General features: G+C 41.0%; 1 protein-coding gene across 1 annotated transcript; it reads left to right on the top strand.

The window, feature by feature from the left end:
* The first annotated feature begins 505 nt into the window (after window positions 1-505).
* Window positions 506-25670, top strand: LOC147324658 (RNA polymerase II elongation factor ELL). Its single transcript, XM_086298607.1, has 12 exons — window positions 506-675; window positions 3465-3512; window positions 12892-13019; window positions 14758-14912; window positions 16863-17104; window positions 18070-18194; window positions 19573-19687; window positions 20479-20935; window positions 21408-21471; window positions 21850-22021; window positions 22138-22182; window positions 22478-25670. The coding sequence occupies exons 1-12, from the start codon at window positions 538-540 to the stop codon at window positions 22586-22588; spliced, it is 1800 nt and encodes a 599-aa protein (XP_086154733.1). The 5' UTR covers window positions 506-537; the 3' UTR covers window positions 22589-25670.
* The last annotated feature ends 1207 nt before the right edge of the window (window positions 25671-26877 follow it).

The following is a 26877-nucleotide window of genomic DNA, read 5'->3' as shown; positions in this document are numbered from 1 at the left end:
TCTTAAATTTTAAATGAAGATTATCTGAATACAATTATATATATATAATTGTCCTTATATATATATATATATATATATATATATATATATATATATATATATATATATATATATATATATATATATATATATATAAGGACTGGCAGGTTAACTATTTATTATACTTGTCTGCTGTCTGCAGTTAAAACTCGAAAATATGCTATTGAAATTAAACATAAATTACAGCTAACATCCCATCAGGTGTAACTTTTTATAGTCTACCTTATTCTAACGTTGCAAACAGTCACGACATGCATTTACCAAAACCCCGGTGGATGAGATTAACTTCGACCAAACCCCAAACCGCGAACGGATCAAAGAGCAGATAAAAAGAGACCGGGGTGTCCGACGACTGGAACTTCTCGAAAGCGAAAGTACGCGTGTGTACGTGCGTGCGTGCGTGCTCCTGTAAGTGTGTGTTAGCTCCGCCCACAGACGGTCGTCTCCTCGGTGACGTTTCAGGCAGAATGTCGCCAGCAGCAGCTCTCAGTTGTAGAAATGGCAGCGCTGAGACAGGAGCATCGGTATGGGCTCTCCTGTGCTAAAATCAACAAAAACACCCCGAATCAAACTCTGTACCACGTCAAGCTCACTGACACCGCCATCCGGACCCTCGAAGCCTACCAGAACTTGAAGGTAAGACAATTTATCAGGTTCACCAACTTTGGAGTTTGTGTGTCTTTTTTCCTCTCTATATTTTCTTGTTTTTGAATCGCCTCCCAACTCCGGGACCTGCATGAAAATAAGACAGTTCCTTATTTTAGGGAGAAAACTGTGAAGTTTGCCCACTTATCCCGATTACAGACGGTTCAAATGCTGTCGACAAAAGCGTTTTGGTAGATAATTGTGTACTGCGTTACTTTCTTCTGGCTGTGTTACAGTAAAAGGCAGGCTGAGCATGATTTATTGTGATTATAACAAGCAAATCATTTCACTCTGGTGACTGAATTTTCCTGTAATCCGAGAAATTTGTTTTGTTTTGAACAGAAAATGAGAAGTTATCAAATCGTAATCTGCTTGAAAACCAAAAGGTATTAGATTTCTTTTATGACAAAGGTTTGTGGTTATCCCCTGGGCTTGTTTTCGCTGTTTTGTTTTCGTGTGTCAGTACACTAGATCTAAAAATATATGTACATTTAGATTATGGGAAAACGCAGGCGATTTCCTATAAACAAAATGTGGTTGGGGACTACTACCGTCCTCTGTTGGTATCATAAGTTCTGCTTTGCGTTTCCAAATGCGCACTACTTACTGTCCCTGCCGATCATTAAATGTTCTTTAAAAGGCTTTTTTCTCCCCCTGTCTATTCCGCTCTGATGAATAAATTAATGAACAAGCTATCAAGCAAATTATTCGACTGCTCCGAATCTGGAGACTGCTTTATTGTTTTTATGGTCCATTAGATTAGACCGGGATAATTTAGTCTGTCTAAATTGTCTTTCCCAGAGCAATGCTCGATAAGACAGTTAGTCCCAGTTATGACTGAAGTCATATTTGCTTAAATATATTTCTTGTTTGTTTGTTTCCTGTTTAACCATCAAAACAAGTCTATTTCCGGTCACGGACCATAAAAGACAACAGCCCAAAACTAACTCTGGATTTGGGACTCGGTGGATCAGCTGTGTAGTACGCATTGGGTCGGCGTGGCACGGTTTTGCAAGTTGTTGCTGTGCTCTTGTGTATTGTTTTTTGGCCTTTACACGCTTGGACGCCTGCCCATCTCCGGAGCTCATTGGTCTGTGAAGCAGAGTAAACTCCAGAGCTCATAGACCTGACAGCTTCTCCCAGGCCACAGCAGGCAGGCAGGCAGGAGAGGTTACTGCAAAAGTTTTCCAAGTCAGAGACCACCCATAGTAAATACGGTTTTAGACTGCTGGTCTCCCACCGAGCTGTGAAAGATGTTGTCCCAAGGAGCTGCAACCTGAGAGTTTCTGTTACTAGTTATGATTTATTTATGCTTTTCATACATGTGTTTTTATAAAGCACAAGCTAGAGAATGATTTTATTAAGGAAACTACAAAAGCTTATCAAATAAGGTCTGTAGCTGAAGATCTAATGCACTAAACCATTTTATAATGTTATAACAGTTTGTCACAACTGTTATAACATTATTGTAAAATCATAATTAACCAAAAACCAGCAGGTATTTAAGGAAACAAGGAAAACCACTGCTGCTTTCTGCTCAAAAATAAGAACAATTGCTTATTTTATGTTGATGAATTAATCTGCAGCTCTTTGTAATAGGTGCCATTTTAGCAAACAACAGTGGTTTTACTAAAGGTCAATAACATTTTTACTAATACTTCAAGTTACAAATCAGTAACAACTTTATGTTTTCCCAAGTTGTAATAAATTCCTTTAGTTTTATTTAAATGTGACGAGCCGTCACTAAACACCCATTAGTCTTCGTTTTCCAATAAGCCGTCATGTTTGCAGTTGTTAATGAATGTGATTTAAATGCCACTGTGGTAGAACAATAAACATCAGTCAGAGGGCTTTTCCTCAACCTGGCAACCCCCTCAAAGAAATCTTGCTAATTGTTAATAAATAAACAGTCTGTTGACATTTGTAAAACCACTAGTTACGTGTTATAAAAGCACTTCAATTAACCAATTATTTCAATTCTGTCAAACAGCGACTCTTTTAGTGAGTAAATGATCAAATCTGGACCTTTAACAAGTTAGATTTAGCCTTACGGCTGTGTTATGTGCTTTAATATTTATTATTCCATTCAATATTAAAAGCTAATGGATTATGAAGAAAATTACAACAATACTCAATAGCGAAGACATTTCTCAAAGCTGTTAATAATAAATTACGAGCCCTGTCAATCACAGGCAAAGCTGTGTTTCGTGGATAACAGTCTCCAGCTATTTACTGGGAGTCGTGTCGACTCAAAAGCAGGCTTCATTTTTAAAGGGATTTTTCAAATATTTCTTTATCATTTAGCTGGGAGAGAAACAATATTGTGTTCAGGAGCTTAAGCCAGGTTTCACTGTGGTCTTGGAGACCAGTACAGTATTTCCAGCACAGTGCAGGCTTGTAAAAGTGCTTTTTTTTTCAAAGACATATAATTGGTTTCAGAGCGTACTTTGTCTTTCCTCTGGGATCTGCTTTTTAGCCTTTTATTCATTTAGAGGGGAAATCAGCCGAAACGCACACCCGCGCACAAACGCGCTCGGCCAGCCGACTGACATGAGCACAGTTTTTTGAAGGATATGGAACGATTAACGCTCACATTACTCTCCTCTGATTAAAGCAAGAAGCATCTGAGCAGCTGGGAGTGATGGCAACATTTTAGTGTTTTAAGTTCCCTAATCCAAGCGGCAGTTATCTAGAAACAATGGCGGTATTTCTTTACTCATAATGCATGAGCTGTTGATTCAATCACTGACCAGTGTCTCCTTTTCTCTCTCTCTCCTCAGGCATCACTATCAAATCAGCCAGCGATTTGCTTCAAGGGGAGCCAAGGGGTAAGATGTTTTGCATACTCTCCCGCTGATGTCTGAGAACCTGAACGCTCTAATTACTTCTGATTTGTTGTGGAGCACGCTTATGACAGTTCCTCTGGAAGATGTCTTATATGATTCTTAAGAACACATCGTTGAAGAGGTGGTGATTTTCCAAATGTTTGGATGACTTTATTGTCATAGGTCGATGGGTTTTGCTGCCTTGAATTGTTTTATGAAGAAAATAACAGCAGTCAGTGCACCTAGTTTGAGGGAAAGGTGTCAGTCATTTTCCAAGTCACAATAAGTTGTGTCGACTGTTTCTTTCTCTAAACGTATATGTACAGAAATCAGATACATATCATGGCTTGGTGCTGAAAGTAAGAGGCCATTCCTGTGAAGCGACTGTATAGAAAGATGCCTGTGTCCGGCTAGATTAGCCCGGCCAGTATTACACCCTCCCGAGCTCTGCCTGCTAGGCCTCTACACATTTACCACACAATCAGCCCTGTCTAAAAGGAGCTGTTCTAATCCCCATAAGAGCCGATTGCATTGACGAAAGTGACTTTGCTCTGTACACAAATGCTAGCCCTGTGTGCTCACATGGGCCCTAAGACAGGGTGTGCTACACCCCGAGGCTGCTAGCCAGGTTACTGGGTCAGGCTTGTAACTGGGGAGGCTTTGTTTTTGGAGGGGGGAGGAGGAAGGGGAGTTGGCAAACCCCAGGGAGCCCCCCATGTCTCTACGCCTGTTGTCTCTGCGCAGACATGAAAGATCTGACAAGCAGGGGTGGTAAACAAGTGGAGGAATTTTTACCCAAGAAAATGTGCAAAATATGTTCAAAGTGCAAATGATGAATGTAAACATGTAAAGGAACATCTGTAAAGCCAGCAGCAGATTAACCAGCTTATTGCATCTTTCTGTGTAGCAATGTTAAGTGAGTGCAATTTAAGTGTGCTTTAATCACTGAATAGGATTTGGTGATTATATCTTGGCTGGCACATTACATATTCAAATTGCTTTGCGGAATTCAAGCATGGGCTCCCTCCCCCTCCGACAATAGTCCCAGAGCTGGACGATTGGGCATTAATGAGGTAGCGGCAGCCATTGGTGGTGGGGGAGGCCATATTAAGCCGTTAGTGGGGGGAGGATGCTGGTTAACATGGCAGTCTGGCACATAACAGACCAAGAGGACATCCAGTATCTGTGTCGGTTGGAGGGTTTCACCATCACAGATGTAGACGTTCCCCTTATCTTTCCACTTGCTAACTGTTAGCTGGATCACATTCTTTTCCCCAAAAGCAACATGAGGTCCAAGAGGTCATGCGTCTGCTGACAGCTGCCAACTGTAGAGCTTGATCACAAAAGCCACGACTGCCTTCTTTCTGATGTTTGTCCTTGCTGGCTCATGTCACGTTTCCTGTAAAAAGGGCACTTCCAGGGCCGCAGAAACCAGAAGAATTCTCCAAATCACCGTCCTGGCATCAGTCCAGGGCTGCGTGGTATCAGGGGCCAGGGTTCCTATCAAGAAATAGCACGCTGAGGTTTTCGGCTGCTTTTCCCTCTGTCCCTGCGGCATTCTGCCCTACTATTGTAAATTGTCTGCCAAGCTTGTAATCATGCAATGAAAGACACAACAGGACTCTGAATCTGGTGTTCAAGGCAACTATGAAACACAAATTACTATAAAAAAACAGGAGAATCTAGCTAACCCCTGCTTTTACTTGTTTAATTTGGACAAACAGATTTAAAACTGCATGTTGTTGGAGGAAAGGAAAGTGAGTGAGTTTGATCAATGACAATACTTTGGGAGCAGTGAGTGGAAAACGGTAAAAAAAAAAAAAAGGAAAAACAGCATATTTTGATGAATCAATAAGAACATTGTAGAAGAGAGTTTGAAAAGAAACATTCTGGATTCCTTAAAAGTCATCACTAGGATTAAGGAATATATTCGGAGCTGGTCTGGGTTCCCATGGTCTGGAATTTCACATCCCAGTGCTTATTTTCCTGTGCTACTGGCAATGCTGCCTGCTTGTTGGCATGACGTATATCCATTTAGTAAGAAAAGAACCTGGCCTTTGTTTTATTTAATACATGCTAAAGTCTACTGATAGGTAAAGGTTAGCTGCTTGTTAATTAAATGCGCGCACCTTCATGTTTTCATACATTTATAAGAAATCTCAGTTATTATCCTGCAAAGCTGTAGTGTAGAGTTGTTCGATGTTATACCGCAGCACTGAAAAAAGGCTTGATGAGTCTAATACGTCTGTTGTTGCCATTTCGTTTAAACGCGTGTGCGATGTGCCGTGTCAGCTGTGACGTCGGTTTTATTACCTTTGCAGTGCATAAACGGTCAACTGGAGTTGCCAGAGTAATTGTTTTTGTTTATGGCTCTGTTTTCATGTGCACAGCTGTCACGTACAGACAGTGGCGCTGGATGAGAGGGAATGCAGAGGCGCTCTTAAGATATCCTCACGACGACTGCGTGTGAAGGCAGAGCTAGCTTCCTCCCTCCCGCCTGTCCTCTTGATTATTGTGCCATTTCACCCCATGCCTTGGCTGAATCCTTGCAAGACCATCAGGGCCTCTATCTCACACATGGCTGCTCTGACTCTATTCCCCTGTCACCGCACCACTTTGCCTCGCCTCGCGTTCATACTGCAAATAAGCTCTTCCACTGTGGGAGAGTGTATGTGTGCATGCACACCACACATCCTTTTTTTTCTTTTCGCTCCCCCCTTTTTTTCTGGGACCTAATTAGAATAACAATAACAGGAATGTGGTTGAGAGCTGTCCTCTCCCAGTGGCAAAGCGGTGAGAGGGAGAGTTGTCCCACGTGTTTCTGAAAGGGCACACGCCGCTCTATTCATCCAGATGTGTTAAGCGAAGCAAAAGTCCCTCTGTTCTCTGCCCGTTTGAGGCCCACTGTGTTTGTGCAGATGCAGTTGGGATTTTTAGATCATACAGTATATTTTAGAACAAGCCCCATGAGATCCTAGGGTTAAAGAGGACTTTTTTTTAGTTAGCTTCTCTGTCATTACTGTATTCTTTGGCTTCTTTTGAAGAACACCGGTGTTTTAAGCTTACAAGAGTGATGAAAAGATGAATCAGTGGCTCAAGCTGGACAGGCAATAAGGTGGCAACGTGCAAGTGAGTCAAACAGAATTTTCAGGATTAGAAACACAAATAGTTTTGCATTCGTGTTGCGTCTTTATGCAGTTCATTTACGTTCCAAAGAGGCAAGTGCCTTGTTAGGAAACTCAGAAATAACGCATGACTCCACTGAAACAGATTTGCAGATTTAGATTTTATTTGTTGTTAAATTATGCTCCATATCCCCAAAGTGAACAAGTAAAGCCTTCAACCATAAATTATTAACAAAAATATCTGCAAGGCACCAGAAACTGAGACGTGGTTCCACAAAGAAATTCATCAGATTATGTGACTGTTTTCCGGGATGATTTGCGCTGTAGGTCATGCTGCATGCCACCAGAATCAAGGTTCTTAAAGTGGCTTAAGTCAGAAGTATGAACCTGTATGGTGATAATTGCAGTTCTTGCAAAATGACAGCCCTGCAGCTCATCTCTTTTGAAAGTTTTGGAGATATTTAATGTTTATTTGCTCGTTTTACCTCATTTTCAAGGCAGGGAATTGTTATAGGATTACCAGTCCAGTAATGGGAGTGTAAGCAGAGTGATTGCAGTGGATTGTTGGATTATAAGGGGAACACATTTGCAGAATAACACAATCTGCATGTGTGTAGTAGATTTTATTTATTTATTTGGGAAGTTTACATATTGTGTTGAGAGAAAACAGCAGCCTAGCTCTTCTACATTTGAAGGCTATTAAGTGTCGTCTCCATCCCTCTGTGTGTGAAGAGGAAGGCACCTAAAAGAAGGGGTGGGGGTGTCAGGGGTGCTGAGATAGGGAGCGTTTGTTGAGGATGACAGATTAGCTTCAGCTTCTTGGAAAAAGACTGATTCTGCTTGGCATAACAGGCAGTACCTTGGGGGTTGCTCGACAGTTGCCCATCCCCATATCCCCACAACAACTCCCGTCAGTCCCCACCCCCGCTTCTTTTGCTTTTCCTGTATCTACCAACCCCCCTCGATGAATAGATCCTCAAGCATCACCGCCACATCCATCCACCCTCACTGAAAGCTCAGTTCACACTGTAAGAGGTCTAAATGAATCTTTGAGGGTATGTAATTTTGATTTTAATAACTGTCACAGTGGATATGTTGCTCACACTGTAACAAATGATTGTTAATAACAAATTCCTCTCCTTTGTTTTATTATTACTGTCAATCTTAAGTTACATTCATATATTAAACTGTATTTAAAAAAAAAAAGAAACGTAACCAGTACACTAATTCCAGTCAGGATCCATCCCCCTCTTCTACTGAGATACACATTCCTAAAGGAAGACTATTTAGGGCCATCCTTCATGCACTGGCTCTACTGGGAGTCAACGCCACCCCCATCCCTTCCACGCACACACCCAAACCCCCAATCCCTCCCTTTACCACCCAACAACACACACAGCCACACGTCCCTGCTGTTCATGAATAATCCAGGCGGCCCGACAGGCCCTTGCACTCAGCTTTGTGGGGGAAGAAGCTAGAACAAAAGATGGGCAGCTCACAGAGCAGCTATGGCTGAGTAGGCTCAGATGAGAAGACAATGGTTACTAGTGTCAGTACAGACAGGGGCAGGAGGCAGAGGCTTCAGAGTAAATCACATATCCAGGCGCCTGCTCAGTGCCACCATGCCAAATACCAGAGCTGGGAACCTTGGCCTCCTCGCATTCGTCTGCAGAGCAAAGAAAAGAAAGAAAGAGAGGAAAAACTATCCTCTCATCTTTTTCTGCAGATGTTTGGCTTGCGCGTAGCACAGAGGTGGGCAAACATAGATCTCATTAATGATCCCTTTCCCCCCCTCGCTCTTGTCACACAAAGACAGGGTTAAGAACTCTGTTTAACCTCATCAAAGATGAGCAGTTTAAACATGCTCGAGGAGTTACAGATGAAGTTTTACAAGGACATCACCATCGGTGCCCTTTGTCCTTGTTCAACTGCTGAGACCCCTGCCAAGGTTTTCTGTTCCAGTCCAGTTCACACCTTAAAACAGCTTGAAAGTATTTGACATCTCCGCACACAGGGCCTGGAGTAGCAGATGTGTCTGGGCTACAGCCACAGAGGCAGTTATTGTACTAGCCCATGCGCTCGATGGGGGGGCCGCACTGACAAGGTGCTATGGCTCGCCTTTTTGTTGCTCGAACTGTAACTGTCCTCCAGCTAAACTTTTACTCTCGCCATAATAATGAGAAGCAGTGCTGCACACAGCTCTCACCGCTGTGTGCTTCTTAATATTAAGCTGCTCAAATATATTAAACTGACACGTGTTAATAGCACGCTCTGATCATAGTAATACCCGATTAAGCTTTTCTCTGATTAATTAATCGTCAGATTAAAGGACTCGACAATCATAATTGGAATACTGTAGCACATAAGCAATTTAATGAATTCTTTGCCACGTTCTGAACCGGACAAGTAACCCTGAATTAATAGTTATCTCCATAATTATGAACTTTTTACAGCAGGAATCAAGACAGAAGTCAGAAAATATTCAAATGGCGTTCAACAGCGCATTTTTAATAATTCAATTGACATATTTTCCTAACACAACTAAACCCCCTAGAATAAAATGTTTAGAGATAGTTTGTCACTAGTACTGAACTAAAATGAAAAGTCATTAGCAGCAAGCACACGAAGAAGTAAATATTGTTTCAGTGACCTCTGGGTAATGGAGCTGCGTTTTTCTTTGATGTTAGCTACTCATTTATCTCTGAGTTAGTAGCTGCATATAAAAGCTGTGTGTGGATCTTCTATAATTAATTTCCAATTACACTCTTTTTTTTGATTGGATAGTTTGTTTTCTTTTTGTTTGTATTTTTGTTTGTTCAGCGTTGAGCGTTGAGCTCTGACTGATAATAGCCTCTCTGTTGACATTCCACCGAAACAGTCAAATATTTGACCTCTCTCCTTCCGTGTGACCCGTCAGGGTGTGAAGGTTCCTCTGCCTAAAAAAGACAAAAAGACAACACACACACACACACACACACACACTGGCGGCCTCAGGGGATCAGGCTAAAGCTCCATATGTGTATGACTCAGCGTCTCTATGTAAATCTACACCTACTACGTGACTGACAGCAGCCTTGGGATAACAGACCTGTTGGTGCAAGTTCTATCCTTGAGTTACCACATCAAAAGTCCACTTGACTGTGATAATTAGTGTATTCTGCAGCATTTAAAATTATAAACAGATAAACCTGTATTTGCTGATACTTCAGCACTACTAGTTGCTGTTGGTATAAAGCAAAAAAGTAGCAATTTAACCAGGTAACAAGTCAGAGAAAAATGTTATTTAGTGCTCTAAGCTTTTACAAGATAACATACAAAAAACTTATTGTTCAAACAATCAATTTTGGTAAGAAAGTAGCAGCAGTGTTGTTCTAGTCATTTTTGAGCAGTTAAAGAAATAATATTAGGCATATGTTTGTGCACTTTCCTTCTGAGACTTGTTCAAACTCAGGAGGCACCAAAGACGCAGATACGTGATTAGCTGTAAAGGACAAGTGCCTGCAGATGTGTCTACAAAATAACAGACAGTGACTCCTAAATTCTTCAAGTAAATGACTCGCATTTTTAGGTTCAGTGCGACTTACCCTTACTGAGCGCTTCATCATGATCTGTCGCGGCCTCGCAAACCTTATTTTCTGAAATGTAAAAAAAAAAGGGTTAAAATAAAAGGGTGGTTGAATTTCTGCACTAAAATTGTAGTTCTTGGTTTCTGTTTTTTATTCACAGAAGTGCAGGACAATTATTTAGTTGGACATATTCCACATTGAAAATATCCATGATATCACTCACTAGCTACAAAAAGCTGTTGGACTTAAAATGTTAAATGAAAAATTGTAATATTTTTCCAAATGCTCTGCTTGAATAAACAAATAAACAAATAAATTGATATTCAAGCTTGCATTAATCTTGCATACTCAGTGATATTCTTCAGATCTCCTACTTTCTCAAAGCAAAGAGGAAGTGTCATCAAGCCTCTACAAGTTAACTGATACCAGCTAACCTTTTCTCATGATTAACTGTTTCCTGTCTGATATAGGTTGATAGCTTTTCTTGGAATTATGAGACCGTGGGTCATGTGATAGTTCCACAATTACTGCTGATTAGCTATAGATACATTATCTCTCTTTTCTTTTCTGAGCTTTATTGCTAACGTAGGCAAGCTACTTGGTGTAGCTGTAGCTTCATATATATTCTAAGGTATGAGTGTCACCGGTCTTCTTAGTTGATAATTTAAGAAAGCAAGTAAGCACAGTATAAAACATCTGTGTCACTATGTGCTTGGTCATAGGGGATTATTGGGTTGCTGTTTCTGTCTCTAATGTTGTATGAGCTTTACCTTACAATACAAACCTTACAATTAGGTTGATGTTTGTTGTAAATTTGTGATATTTAAATAAACTGAGCTATGGTTATTGTTCAGGCTTTATAGTCGTCTGGCGCTTTAAAGTTTGTTATCCTGCGGCTACGTAGAAAGGCTCTCCTCGAGAAGTCAGGAAGTGGGAACTAATGGGTTAAAAGACATATGGTTATGAAGCTTGAAAAGGAAGCTGTGAATGAAATGGGGGGCGACCTCTAAACAGTCTGACCTAAGTGACATTGATTAGAATTAGAATGTGAAGTGTGCAAGGTGGCACCGATGGGGGTGACAGGCAGATCTAATGCATGGCTGGAGGGGCTCATAGTGACTGAAAAAGGGGACGTGGTGGCAGTATTGCAATGCTAAATGTGCAAGTGCAACCTCACTTTATCCTAAAGCCTTTGTTTAGCCGTACCCTGATTTTAAAAACAAATTTGCGACTTTTGTTGACTTATAATTTTGGTCGTGGCAGCCACTACTTTACTCTTTGGTCCCGAGGACGTGCCTCGCCTCTTATGCCTGCTCACTTTGATGCTTTTCTGGCTGATCATTTCTAATTACTGTTAAAGGGGGGGGGGGGGGGGGGGGGGAAGCAAAGCCGACATATGCAGGGCTCTGCTTTACCTCTTCATGTTAACGGTCAGACATAAATAGGTCAAAATTAATGGTCAGCTGTGAGTCTCAACTGTCCCCGGCCTTGTGTGTTGCTTTGCGTTTTGTGTTGACATGGGTGCGCATGAGGGAAGGCTGGGGGCAGATGGGGGGTGGGGTGAATGGCATGCCTTGGGTTTTTAGAAAAGGAGGAGGGGTGTGGAGGAGAAGAGCTGTTCATTGGCTCCCTGCTGCAAAAAAAGTGCTTATGGCTTTGCTGCATGACTGGGCATTTGTGACAGCTATAGTCCTGCCAGCCACATCTGCCAGGGGGACAGCGCTCTCAGCTCAGTCAGCTCATCATCAATCAATCATGAACGGTAACTAAAGAAGTCCATCTGACTGACATTTGTTTTTTCTTGAGACTTGTGCTTAAAGAAACTACTGCATGCTTTGGCCTGAGGAGTTTTACTGGATCTGCCATTGAAGAGGCAAAAAAAACAACAACATTTAGTCCTACTCATCAGTGAACACGTACTCGTGTTTGCAAAGCATGGGCAATAATCACGGGCTTCATCTGAATCTAGGACAGTCTATCAACAAAAGTGCCAAACTGCCCATTTTCAGGCTGAAACACAGCTGCAGGCAGTGTAGCAGAGAGCCACTACCCAGTGTGCTTTAAAGGACATATTACCTGTTGGTTAATGACTTTCTAAGTTGAACTATCCTTTCAGTGGAAGTGGGTTTTCAGGTCATTTTATGTAACAGGCTTCTAAAAGTAATAGACTTCAACCTGCTGGCTTGTTTTGTTGGAACAGAGCCGTGGACAGTCTGTGACAGAAGAGGTTATCGCCGGAGTGAAAAGGTTGTCCACTGTGCTTTTGTTATGTTGTGCCTCGCGAACAGGCTCTTTTTGTGACTACTTAAAGGTCATCATACGTGACCTGGGAGGCCTCTTGTTATGGGCCGCAAACAAAAGATTATTTAGGTGTCACTGAGATCAGGAAAATAAACCCCAAAGTTTGTAAGTTTGGCTGCTTTACTTTGGGTAGTGTTTTTGAGATAACACTGAATGAGTTGAGGCTATATCTGGGGGAGATAAAACATGGTCGTTGCATAACACGGCTCTTAAATTAGCAATGCTAGCACACGCAAACACACACACACACTCAAGCATGTCAGAGAACACTGTCGAACTGTTAATGATTACCAAGGACCGGCTTTTAAACGTTTGATCATAAGCATTTCTTTACTCTGTAAATCAATGTTTTTTAAAACTCATGGTTTTTGTTTCTTTTGTCTCGGATAGTACGTAAAGATCCCCGCACCGACCCCCGAGTCTCCAGATGGATTCAGAGTCTTCTCATTTTACCTATCCAGTGACAGCAAAGACAAGCCTCAGTCCAGCTTCGACTGCATTCATCAGTATGTCTCAGGGTAAGGAACACACACATAACTCTTTCCAGAGTCGACCACGAATGGAATTTGTAGTAAATTTGGTACCAGAGTGAGACCGCAGGACCAGGCCAAACAGTGGCCTCTCTCTTTGGTAATAGTACCACAACAGGCAGAGAATCACCGTCAGGCTCTATTCAACTACAAAAATACCCAGAGGCTGTCGTGCCACCATGACCTCAAAGGTGTGACCACACGTAACTGAAAACAGAGAAGTAGTGTTTATGCTTTGCCGGGTTAAAGGGTTTGTTAAAAGGTTACATTAGAGCAGCTTGTTAGAAATACAGTCATTAAGCCTTCATAATATTTGTTATAAAGAATTTAACTTGGTAACCGGACCAGATTTGGCACAGAGTCATGGAGGAACAATGACAGGATTTTTTTTCCTTTCAGTTGTTCATTTGATGTTTTGCTAAAATGAATGGATGGGATATAAGTGACAAATGAATGACACATGGAATTTAATCAAAGATATCAGCTCTATGTTTTTATGTCTTACCAAATGTCAGATGTAAACATTGGTGCGTGGATAGATCCATACAGTTTCAATAGAGAGAGCATAAGGGAACAAAGGGTTGGCAGTATGTTTGTTTGCAATAGTATTTGCGACTTTATTGTAGTCAAACAAGTTGGTGAGCCAGCGATGGGGTTATCTGTCTCTTTGTCCTTTTGTTATGTTATTTTGAATACTTGCTGGGAAGCTTTAATTGCACTCAAGGTGGCATAGCAAGTTTAATGTTATCTTTATTTGTCTGCCACGCTCCGCGAGGGTAAAGAAGAAGAAGGTGTACTTTATTGGTCCCCGTGGGGAAAATCCCTCTCTGCATTTAACCCATTCACTCAGTGAAGCAGTGGGCAGCCACTGGGCGCCCGGGGAGCAGTGTGTAGGGACGGTACCTTGCTCAGGGGTACCTCAGGGTAGCTGTTCAGGGGAATCGAACCCCCGACCTTCCGATCATGGGGCCACCACTCTACCTACTGAGCTATCCCTGCCCCAGGGATAGCAGGATGTGCACGGTGAAACAGACACAAGAGAAAGATATACATCACTAAATATACAAAAGCAATGATTCACTGTCTCTTTATCTGACTAAGGAATGGTGTTTATATGTGATGCAGCGCGGGAAAACCCGGCCAAAGCACAGGCCGTGCACAAAAACAGCCGCACAATGACTGCTGTTTGTTGACTCAGCTTCACCGCGTGCACTCTCTCAAATATCTCCAAGAAACATATCTCCAAAAAATGTAGTTTATCGAACAGCTTGTGATGGATAAACCACAAATAAACAAACATCTCGTCTGTGTGTGCCTCCCTCATTGATGCCTCATTCATTGATGCTGGCAACTTTTCCGTCTTTAGCTAGTGGTGATATTACTCTGTGGATTGCAATTGATGATTTCTTGTAATCCTAGAGGAGTTGATCATTTACAAATGTGCTACAAGTAAGTGTTTAGGTATTTTTATCGTTACTAAAACACTGTAATTCAAATAACAGACATGTGTTCAAGTTAAAACTGTAGAAAGTAAACAAAGGTAGGTAATTGAAATCAGGTTTTTTGCACAGTAGTCTAGAATTTATCACATTTTAGGAAACATAAAAAAGTTTTAAAAAATGGAAAATATTGGTCTTATTTTGGTATTTTCCAGCACCTAATGGTGTCTGAAAAAAAATGCTGGGTGACAGTTAGAATTCCTAATTCTCCCTCCCTCTTTACACAGGGAGGGCAGGGATCACCTGGAGGGCCAGGGGAGCATTCAGGACAAGATCACAGTCTGCGCCACAGACGACTCTTATCAGACGACCCGAGAGCGCATGTCTCAGGTGGAGAAGGACATCTGGAGCCGGTCAGCAATTGAGATCAAGCCAGGCCCAAGTACGTTTCTTACAATACGTGCGTCGATATTTTCTTGTGTCTTCCAACTTCATTTTACACAGCAGCCTTCAGGCATTTAGGAATCAAGGACAGATAACTGGAATTTTTTTATGTTCCCGAAAAGCCTTGAAACCACCACCTTTTAATATTTAATCCTTCTGATAATTACCATATGGTGCTATCACATAATAAAGTTATCACATAATTGATCAAAGTGCCGTGTTGCAGTTACTCATGTGAAAGCAGAACCTTTTTCTTCTTCTTGCTTTCATTCTGACATAATTGCTCAGGCACTTTGCCAGTTTCCCTGCCAGCATCATTAATGTGATTGAGTTTGCACAAAGTATGCGCTAACAGGTCTCATGCTGGTGAAGTTGTCTAAAATGTAATTACACAAATTGAAACGTTAGTCATTTTATAAATTTCCTAAAAACACCTAAATAGATATTTACACACACAACCTGTAGTGATCTGTGCCTGACTCCTGACTGAGGCCTGGTGGCATTCAAGCCCAGCGTTAGCTTAGGTTATGATTTGAGGCTTTTACGTGTGTATTCAGATAATAAATGTCAAAAACCACTGGAGACATCCTGGTGCAGTTACAGAATATCCAGTTTCAGTTAAACATGTCTTTTCATGTACCGTCTCCTGGACACTCCTGCAGAGAGGGAAAGAAATGGATCGCAGTATGCACTGCATGCAGTTGAGACTGCACAATTATTTTGCGGTAACTTGCTGTCTTTTTATGGTAGAGTAATGTTACAGTGTACAGGGAAAAAAAAGAGTCTATACATCAACTCCTAAATGCAGGCTACAATAGAAAAATGTACATAATTTGGACTGTATTGTATGATTTAATCTTTGGTTATGTTCAGTAGTACACACATTTTGGTGCTTGGAAGCTTAAAAAAGTCTTAAAAGAAAAATAAATTGAGCCATTTCCTGCATACAATTCCATCTCAGGCTGTTTGGTAATTGTGCGGAAATACACCCGCACTACTGCAAAGAGTGTAAACTCTAGTAGGTCACAATGGAAAGTCAGCAAAGCTTCCTTGAGAATCTTAAAACTTCCCCGAAGCGCTGCTTTAATTTATTGCTGTGAAACAGTGGCTCTAGTCGCTGCTTGCTGGAAAGTTGCACTACAGGTTGTTTCAGAGCAGGGTGGATATTTGCCTAAAATTGACACGACATGGGTAAATTGTTGGAACAAGCTTGTGCAAGAAGCATGAAATACTGTATACTGCCAAAACTGCAAATTACTGTTAGAGTGTAAATATTAGCAGTTTTCACATTATCACTGTGCTGTAAAGCATCATCTGTACATACAGCACAGTCTGCCACACTGTCCCCGTGAAAGCACTGTTAGTGTTTGACCTACAGCAACCTCAAAGCATGTGTTACAGCTATAATGAGATTACAGTCTGTAGATATCCATAAGCACTGCCTGCCTCGGTCCAACTGAGAAAGGTTCTCTCTGTTAGTTGCTTTAGTTTAAACGCTCTCCTGTTTACACGGCAGCTAAGCGTGCTATCTAACCCACTCACTGTTTTCCACTCTAAAGAACACTGCCTCTGCATATGTGCAGAGAGCGCAGTGTTTAAATTATTTACACGTTAAAACTTTTTTTCCCGATTAGGATGAGAGCGTTGCAAGTCGTGCATGTGCTTCGTTTGCGTTACACTTAAGGGGACTGGCGACACTTACTCCCTCGCAGGTTGGTCTTTCAAAACCAGGTTGTATTTGAATATCTGGCCTGAGGACTGGATTAGCCCCAACATGTTGGCTGCGCTATTACAGGATACTGTGAATCCTGTTATCAGATCAGTTATAATCTGTAAGTTTTGTACAGGGTAGCGACTGTATTGCCTTTCATCAGCCTGAGATTATTACACCGATAACCTTTTAATTTCCTATCTCTAATCAAAGTAAGCTGCTTTGTTTTGACTTTAGGCAAGTGTGTGAAGGTCCAGCGGAAACAAGGTCTGGTGTCAAGCTCAGATAGCAACAACAAGCACTCCCCCAACAACAAGAGGAGCCTGGTTCCCAGCCCTGTGGCACACCGGCCTTTGAGGGATCGCATCATTCATCTGTTGGCCCTAAAGCCCTACAGGAAACCCGAGCTGCTGCTGTGGCTGGATAGGGAGCGGGCAACTCCAAAGGACAAGGCTGACCTGACCTCAGTACTGGAAGAGGTGAGATATCTGGTAAAATGCTATGTAAACACCTTGCCCACTAATGAGAAATTTCCTCAAATGCAACAAGTAAAAAAAAAATTCAGGTGAATACAAACCAGGCTGCTTTTTTTCCTATCAGGTTAAAGACTGACCATGCAAACATAAATAAAACAACTAAGCTGTAGTGCCTCTTCACCTCACTGTACAATACCTTGTGCAATACTTTTTGTAAATAGTCAACAGTGCAATAGACTCAATACTTGAAATGTGCAATTCACTTGTATTTTTATTTTTTATTCCTATTTATTCTATTTATCCCCTTTGTATATTTTATTTATATTTGTCTCTGTATTTATATATGTGTGTGTGTGTGTGTGTATATATATATATATAACAATTCTGTAACTGTAACTTCGGTCGTTGCTGTGCTTTTTTTGGAAATCGAATTTCCCAGAGGAACCCACCCGAGGGATTAATAAAGTTCTATCTTATCTTATCTTATCTAAAAGCCCAACATGCAATTTACTAGTAAACTACTATTTATACACCCGCTATAACTAGCTTAGTGTTATGCAGCTAAAAACTGTGCTTGAAAAAAAAAAGAAAGTGACGTCAGTTTAGTTTCTTTCAGGCATATTTCCTGTGCTCACAATGTTTGAGTGTCCCACTGCAATCATCGAGACTGTGCCGCCGCTGGTAGCTGTAATTAGGGCTCTGCTTTAATTATCTCTGGACGAGAAGATTGTGTTTTGACAGGAAGGGGGGGGGCGTGTTGTCTCCAGCTGGGATCTGACTACTTTCAAAATTGAAAGTGGTTGGTTTGGGCAGATTTGTATCAGCGGGATTAGGGTTAAACTGTTTATCAGACACAGGTAGTTTTTGTTTTTACTTACACATAAAGCCAAACGCAGCTAGATCTATTTTATTTTTATACTCAATCTCTTTTTTCCTGTGGATTGACTGAAATCTTTGGGGGTTTTCAGGTTGCTAAACTGAGCCCTAAAGACCACAGCTACTCTCTGAAGGATGAGCTCTACAGACACGTCCAGAGAGAATGGCCTGGATATCTAGAAGAGGAGAAGCAGCTCATCCACCGACTCTTGATCAGGTGAGAATTAAGTTTTCAGGTATTTTTTCCATTGAGAGACTTTAAAAAGCAAAATGTTTTAGAAAACCAACAACTGGTTAGCTTAAGACTTGAAACAGGGTAAACAACCAGCTCAGCTCAGCGTAAAGATAAAATATCCACCCACTGGCATCTCACAAATTAATATATTATTCCTTTTTTTATACAAAAACTGGGGCGCTGGAAGGAGATTATCCTAAACTAACCGCCTGCTGGGTTTAGTCCATTATCACACGAATATAAGTGTCTGACTGGCAGCATAAAATGAAGCATATGTCCATTACCCCAAGTTCTTTTTTAGATTTTCAGAGACTTCTCGTAGGCAGATAAGGCTAGAAGAAAGCGATAGATGCTTTGTGACAGTGCTGGCGTTAACACCGAAAGGCCAATGGATTGATGTAGAAGTCTGCTGTGATCATTTTGAAAGAGGAGCTACTAAATGAGCTACTTCTCCGCACTGATGAATCGCTTAATGGACACATCAAAGCGCAGAAAAATATTCCCTGCGCCGTGTTGCCAAATGGCATTAGCATGGAGCGCTCAGAGTTGCAAGGCTGAGCTGTTGATGGTGAGCTTCCACCCCTCGTGCATTTCCTCAGCCTGCCAGCCAACATGCAGGCCATGTGCTTCATGAGAATTTTGGAAGAAGTGCTGTTGTCTGATTGCACAATCTCCCTTGTTTTTTTCACCACCCCCACTGAGTGTAAAAGTCTTACAATTGTAGTCATCGAATGATTCGCCAAGTGTGATAAAGCTGTGACGCTGTGCACATACTGTAAACTGTGCAAACTGTACGCTTCTTCCTTGTAGTTTATCCGTGCATTGGGGAAGGTCCTTGCTGTGAAGGCTTTCTTACTACTCTCATGTACCTCTTGATGTTAATCTGTTCTGAACTGCACTGCGCATTAATGAAGAGGTTTGAAACCACTGGGGGAAGTGACTTTATGCAGTGGCATCTGTTTGAGGAAGGAGCTGTAGGAAGCAGATTACCAGAAAATAGTGTTTACCCTTACAGAGGTTAAATCAGCTGCTATTGTTCTTACACCGGCCTGTGTTTTGTCTTTGTGGTTGCCCCCTTGTGGATTTCATCACCGAAGACACGAACTGTGCCACAGAAACGTGCAAAAAGCAAAACGAGGAGGGAGAAAAATGCAGTTTTGTAAGGTTGATGATTAGAGCTTCTCTGAAAAGGCTGTCATCTCCACATCAAAGTAAATGATAATTTCTCATGTGCTTGCTCAGGAATCTGCCAAAGAAAACGTTGTGACTTATATACTGGCTCTTCCTGTTTAGCTTCACAGGCAATTTACCTTGAAGCTGCTGTCCAACTGAAGGTGCTGTGTTCTCAATCTTTCCTCAGGAAGCTTCAGCCACTCCACAGCAGCCAGCTGAAGAGTCCCCAGTCCAACCATTCATTCCACAAAACCCCCGGGGATTCTCCTTCACAGCTCAGTCCTGCCAAAACTCTCTCTGTGGTAATTCAACGTAATTTTTCCCCCCCCTGTTGCTTCTGTCTTATTAGACTAAGAATAGACAGGGAATTTCCTCTTATGCAGATTGACAGTACACCGTGTAAACATGGATATTGTTTGACATTTAGGGAAATGCATATTTCCATATCGCTCTGGGCATATGGAAAAATTGACACCAGTCTTGTATCCTCTATGTTAAATAAGGGAAAAGTTAGCCTTCAAGGTTTTATGCTCTTCTTTTGTGTTCTTTAAAAAGTTGTTCATGCTGTTGTTTCTTCTTTAACTTTGCAGTTTTGTTTACTTAAACTTAACCAAACTGCAGCTGAAAGCTCCTTTCTCCTTCAAGACCTTGACAGTGAACTTCTCCCTTTAGCACATGTAGCTGGATCTGGGTAGATTAACATGTTTATGTGCCAGATTGTTTCCTGGCAAGGAGCAATTGTTAACAACCAGACTCCACCAAGTAACTAGTCTCGGCAGAGAAAACATCAAACAACATGTTTCTCACATAAGCAGCCTTCAACCCATCCACAGTGAATCTAAAATTAAACAAATTTAATGTGTGAATTTATGCTATTAAGATGATTTTGTTCCCTTTGAGCCAGAGCCTGACTGTAATCGTCACATATTGTGGAATTTTTGCAAAAGTGCTGCTTGCTGTAGCTTTTTATTGATGTAAAGGCATTTGAAATGGGCCAATCTTTGAATTAAAATGAATTCAAAAAACAGCAACCATAAAGTAAGAAGAATATTTCTGATCATACTTTGCAAACTTGTGTTTTCTTTTCCCCCAGAAACGCCCATCAGCTTTGGACCCATCCAACATTCAAACCCCCAAAAGACAAAGGCTATTAGACAAGTGCCAGCCTCTGCAGTCGCCCTCCCATGCTGACTTTGGCACCAATGGGGCTCGTAGCTCCTCTAGTCATGGAAACTCTAGCGGACACATTAAAACAGAGTTTGACAAAACCAACAATCATCTTCAGGGGAGCCCAAACGGTCTGTACTCGCCACACAAACTCAGCGGGTCATCCACGGTTCCCAAAGCGGAGAGGACTGAAGCAGCTCCGACTGCACCCACCGCCAAGCCTCCGCACACTGAAACCTCCATGTGCAATGACCAGCAGTTCACCAACAGCCAACATAAAAAGAAAAGATCCAAAAAACACAAAGACAAAGAAAGAGAACGCCTGAAAGCAGACTGGATAGAAACTAGCCCAGACCTGAAGCAGAATCAAGAAAATCTCCAAGGTAAAGAGCAATAAAACTATAAAATGTCATGTTATTGTCACCCTCCGCGTTTCCTATTGTTCAGCCACCAATCATTATAGTCTTATTTGTGCAGGCCACGAAACCCTTCAGCTGTTAGAATTTCTATATTTTATATATGTTGTTTCTGGAAGACCACAAGGAGAAATCGATATATTTTTCTCAATTTTAATGATTTTAGATGAGCGGTTAAAACTCGCACACTGTCACCCTGTCTTTAGCCTGTTGATGATTGACTGTGGAACAGCTGTGTGACCTACGGTCGAGCGAGTCAGCAGGCAGCGGTTGCCTCCTACTCGGGGCTGCTGGCGTCACCGCTTGCCTCGGCTCGGAAATCTTATCAGACACAGAGATAAATGAGTCCGTCAGCCTTGATATGATGGCCACATTATCACATTTGCATTGGCAGTGCGCTTTAACCTTTTTTCGATGTGTGTGTTTTTCCTATCTACAGGCCATGAGGGAGAGAAAACACCTGTTAGCTGTGGCACAGCAGAGGATCTGCCTGATTATTTAACGTAAGATTGAATATGTTCTGTGTCCGGCTTTGTTATTTATGTCATATTACCAGATTTAGAAGAGATTCATCTCTCACTGAGGTGTTTAGGTTTCAGAGTCTGGCTGACTGTTGAAGTTCAGCTTCAAAATATTTATATATAGTGAAAAAATGCACATCTAAATAACATGCCACAAAGCTTCCCTGACAATTACTTTAAAAAAAAGCTTTTTATTCGTGCATCTGGTCAACATATTAGGCTGTAATCAGTTACATTTCGGGCCTTGAAATCTGCCAATGTGCAGTGCCACCTACTGGAAACACAGGAAACGATGGCTCTGCTTCTTGGCTTTTAAAAAAAAATGTCAATGTTTTCCTCTCTTTCTTTCCTTTTCTTTAGAAAATACAGCATCATAACTGCGCTGGAGCAGCGTCAGAAGTATAATGAGGACTTCTGCGCCGAGTACGATGAATACAGAGCTCTTCATGACCGGATTGGGGCTATAACAGAGATGTTTGTTCAGTTGGGCTCAAAGATCAACACTCTCTCTCCAGGAACACAAGAGTACAAGGTACTGTCCGGTTTTGGAGGCTACTCTAGCTGCTCCGTTTCTTGTAAATCACCGCAATAGAAAACAGATCAGATCATATGGCACACTAACACCTTTTCTTATATTTGCTTTTTCAGCTTATGGAGGAACAAATACTACAGAAGTATCGCAAGTACAAAAAAGTAAGACTTATTGCTGTTTTTTTTTATCTAAACACTTTTATTCAGTGGTGTGCAAGAACCACAAAAACATATTCTGGTTTTAAAAGAGTTATCTCAAGACATCATCTAAGATAATGTTAGCCACGTTATCTTCATATCAAACCATTCCTTTTTTTTATTGCTGATATGCATCGATGGCTCTTTTTAAAAATTCTTTATCTACTGATAATCAGAGATAAGCAAAGATAAGCATCTTCTCATAAAATCAGGTTGAAGCCAACAACATCTAACTGGACTCTCTTCCTCTTTCTTTCAGAAGTTTCCTGGGTATCGGGAAGAGAAAAAGCGATGCGAGTACCTCCATAAGAAACTGTCGCATATCAAAGGCCTGATCACAGAATACGACAGAGCGCAGGGACTCTCGTAGTGATCGGCCTCGGCCCTTCGGCAGGGTGTAATACGACTGGACCAAAAGACTCCTAACGGACCCAAAGACTGCCCGGATGGGTCCTGAAGCCGCTGAGACACTATTCACTTTACTCCTTGGTCTTGATGTAATCGAGGAGCGAGGTTCTTTTATTCTTTTTCTTTTTTTTCCCAAAAAGCGGGCCGAGACCACGGACTCATGATCCGATGTTACCCTTCGACACCATCTGGTTTACAGCTGTGATTGCCGCTGGATTCTTTCTGCTGTAAAACGTGACACGGTGAAAGCCAATGGGTGTGATCATTCCAGCCTAAAAATTCTCCTTTATCCCATCTGAACTAAAAAAAAACCTTAAAAAAAGTGTTGATTTTTAAGTATTAAAAGTGATGGTACAATCAGTCCTAGAGGGGAAACAAATGCTACTAAAGTCTTTATATTTAAAAATAGAGAAATTTATGCGCTTTTTGCTGATAGAAAGTCAAATGATGATTGATCAGTCAATGATCAGATCCCATATTGACAGCGATAGGACCGTGCCATGAACAGTTTCTCTCTTTAGACTAGATCATAATTTACTAATTAATTTATATTTCATTACGACGAGACAACAACAACACAAGACACCTTTTCTGCAGGATTGAGACCCTGAAAAGTCGATTTCTCTTTAAAATCTGCTTCTTTAGGCTTTTTCAATGATGGATTTTGTCCTGTAGCTTTCTGCTAGCGTACTGTTTCATTTCTGAGAAATGTTGAAATGCCACAAAACGACTCCTCGCAGTGCTATAACGTTGGTTTTTCGAGAAAGTGCTTGTGCACAGTTTCTGTCACTTTCACCCACATGTAGCCTACAGTACCAAGAACTGCCTTTTAGTGTCTAGTGAGGAAAAAAACAACTATTGATTCAGAAATCTCTCCCAATTTATTTTGTGACAGGTTTACTGACATACATGAGCATGCTGTGTTTACACCTTGGTTATTTAAAAAAAAAAAATGGGGTGAGAGCATAATTTACTTGAGTGGGTGTTAGATTTTGATATTATTCTGCTGAATGCGACAGCAAAGCCTTTATAAATTTTACTGTGTAATTGTTAGCCCCACAGGGAGTATGGCACTGTAGGTCGCTCACTAAGTTCAAACCACTCTGGTTCGGCTGCGTGTAAGGAGCAGACTGACCTCTAGTGGCTGCTGGCGAGACTTTTAGATGTTTTCATTTAACCACCACCTGCCATTTTATTTCACCCGAATTAGCCTAAAGTGCAAATAAGCAGATCAGATTTCAGTATTCTCTGGACATTTGCATCAGTGTAGCTATACTAACAACAGTTGTCTTAAAGGTGGCTAAAAATGATAGAATGAAGCCAATATTTGCCTTGACATGTACATTATGTCTGACATTTCCACAATCCTGGTACCCCAGTTCTGAAATTGTCTCTGCTTAACCAGCTCAGACTGTTTCTGTAAATGTCTTTTTAGTTTGAAGGATAGCTCAGTTACTGGATAGGTGTTGTGCAGCAGTTGTCTTATCTGTGTTGTTTTTGTATTTTTAGCTTCATTTGTCGTTTCGTTATCTGTCAGATAATCACGTCCAGTCCTAGCAAGCACCACTATCAGGAGGAATATTTGCAGAAATCATTGCAAAACCAAGGTCCTCTTGATTCTGTCAGTGCAAATAGACGGTGGGGTCTTTTTGCTATTTTGCAATCATCACTTTTTTGTTTCTTTTTAATTCATTCAGTACTCTGATATATTTGAAGGATTTTAGACTAGTAACATTTCCTCTGTCTCGGCACATATGAAAGTTTCCAAGAAAGATACATTTATCTGCACTGATGATTGGGGAAGGGGAAAATTGTAAGCCCAGGAAGCACCAGCTTTGAACATTCAGTATTACCAGAACTAGATTCCTTAAGCCCCAGTACACAGAAAAGGGATCATTTAGTTAATGTGCCTGGTTGGTTATCTTCTCAGGACCAGATCTCTTTAAGATTTACTGGTTTGAGCAACCAAGCAAATACGCGATAAACACCCGTAGCATTTGTGCTGGTACTAGAAAAAAGCAGCAGATGCTTCAGTGGTAATAAAACACAAGAGGCTCTTAAAAATACAAAACAGTTTATTTGTATTTGGCACAAGAAAGGTACTAAAATGTTTCTACTGTTGGCAGGATGGAGCACCAGCTAGATCACGAGAGTTTAAAGTCGCAATTTAACTATTTCTATTAAATGAAGGGCTTCACACTTACAAATAAGAACCTTTTACAATGATCAAATAAACCGTAAAAGAGGTGAAACTTCCTGGGCAAAATCACAGTATCATGAAGATAAATGTTCCATTTATTTAAATGTGTTTTTGGCAAACCACACCTTTGATTTTTTTTAAGGTGCTTTTCAAGTGCTGTCTGTTTTTTGTACTGTCACAGTAGCTAACTACTAAAGGTGCCTTTCATTCAAAGAGCAGAGTGATTCTACATATAACCATCATCGGTATTCTGGAAAAAGGACACTTGGGGCTGCAGTATTTATAAATTTGTAGTTTAACACTGTGCCACTTTCAAAGTGCTTTTTTCATCTTTTTTTTGATAAAGTTAATCTCAGATGCCTTTTGAAATGCATAACTATTCCAGTTAGGACAAGCTGGATTTTTCCAAAATTATAGAAGCTGCTTGATATTTGCTCACATGTGCATTTGAAAGAACAGCCTGGACTTTTATGTTTTGGTTTTGATTCCAACCTGGCAACCCACTTCCACATATTATTTGGTATTGGTAAAAAAAAAAAAAAAGCCATGATAAAATGTGAAATGACCCTTTTTTCGTCTTCTTCTTCTTCTTTTAGAAATCACTGCATTTGATCTAGCTAGGAGAGCAAATGTATTTATTATGTTGTGTTTGTTCTTTTATTGAATTCATCTCTGCATAGTTTGTTCATTCTTTACACAGCAAAACCCAAGTACGATGAAAGGGAAACAGGATATATTTTTGCAATTTTTGATTGTGGATGCGTTATCATGTCATCCTCTTGAGAAAAGCTTTCAAGAAAAATGTGTATTGTCTCGGTGAAATTGAAAAATAAAGGTCTTTTCAATTCAACAGTGCGTCATACTTCCTCAAGAGGGCAGTATTGCTCCATTTTTGAACAGTTTTTAAAGCGTCTGCTTTAAAAACAAAGCAGTACTAGGTTAGACGTATTTCTGTGAAGGTTGCAGTCATCCAGGTCATTGTAGTCTAAGGAGCTTGGAAAGAAAAGTGTCTGGACTTCTCTAAGTTTCTTGAAGACGTTCCATTTCTCATCCGAGAAGCTTCTTCAGTTCTAAGAGCAACTGTTGTAGAGTCCCAGATTTTAAGCCCTATTGATCCCCTACCTAATCACAGGAGCCAAGGTGTGAAAACGGGTGTAGGTCACAATCAGCCAAGGTTTCTGATGAACCCATAGTGAAACCTAGCCCCACCCTATCATGTGATATACTGATGTGAGTGGGCGTTAAGGCGTCTGGGAAGGGATCTCAAAACAGGATTATAGCTGGCAGACAGTTGGTGTGTAAATCACCACCTCTGTTCAAAGATGGCCGTTCACAGTGGACATAGATGGCTTATTTCACTCCTCTTTCAAACCATCTGTCTTCTCTGTCCAAAATGTGAAAATTGGCATCCAGGAAAGAGTGACGTTTGTCCTTTAGATGCAGATGAACAGCTGAGTCTTGTCCCGTTGAGATGGCTCTTCTTTGCTGTGCCACGCGTACACCAGTTGCTCTTAGAACTGAATAAGCTTCTCGGATTACAGGTTAAACGTCTTCAAGAAACTTAAAAAAGTCCAGACGCTTTTCTTTCCAAGCTCCTTAGAATAGTGGGTTAGACGTACTTTTGCCTTCGGAGCGGCCTGGCATGTTATTTTACAAGTAGTCATCAGAGTACACTGTGGTTGTAGGTTACATACCAGCCTCATTAATACAGGATGAATCCATGTGTTTTTATTATTTATGCAAACTCTGACCCTGCATCTGAATGTTTGATATATATATTTATGCACCACTCTACATTTAATCATTAGTTATATTATTAATCCTTGGTTCTCTTCCACATGGCATCTTTGTGCCCAGGTTTCTGGTAGGTGAGGTTTCTTCCTGTTAAAGGGTTTTGTTTTTTTTATGTCCCATTGTCACTAAAGTGTTTGCTCATGGTTCAGATTGTTGGTGTTTCTTCTGTGTTATTTAGGGTCTTTACCCTGCAGTATAAAGTGCCTCAAGGCCTTGAACTGAATTGAATTGACAAATCTGGACTCAAACACAGCGTT

Source organism: Aulonocara sp. 'chitande type north' Nkhata Bay, linkage group LG7 (genome assembly GCF_057382095.1).
Source record: "Aulonocara sp. 'chitande type north' Nkhata Bay isolate Kocher_YH1m ecotype deep benthic linkage group LG7, A_spYH_male_GT1.1, whole genome shotgun sequence".
Lineage (NCBI taxonomy): Eukaryota > Metazoa > Chordata > Actinopteri > Cichliformes > Cichlidae > Aulonocara > Aulonocara sp. 'chitande type north' Nkhata Bay.
The sequence above is the reverse complement of the archived record's forward strand: the minus strand, read 5'-3'. Positions and strand labels throughout refer to the sequence as shown.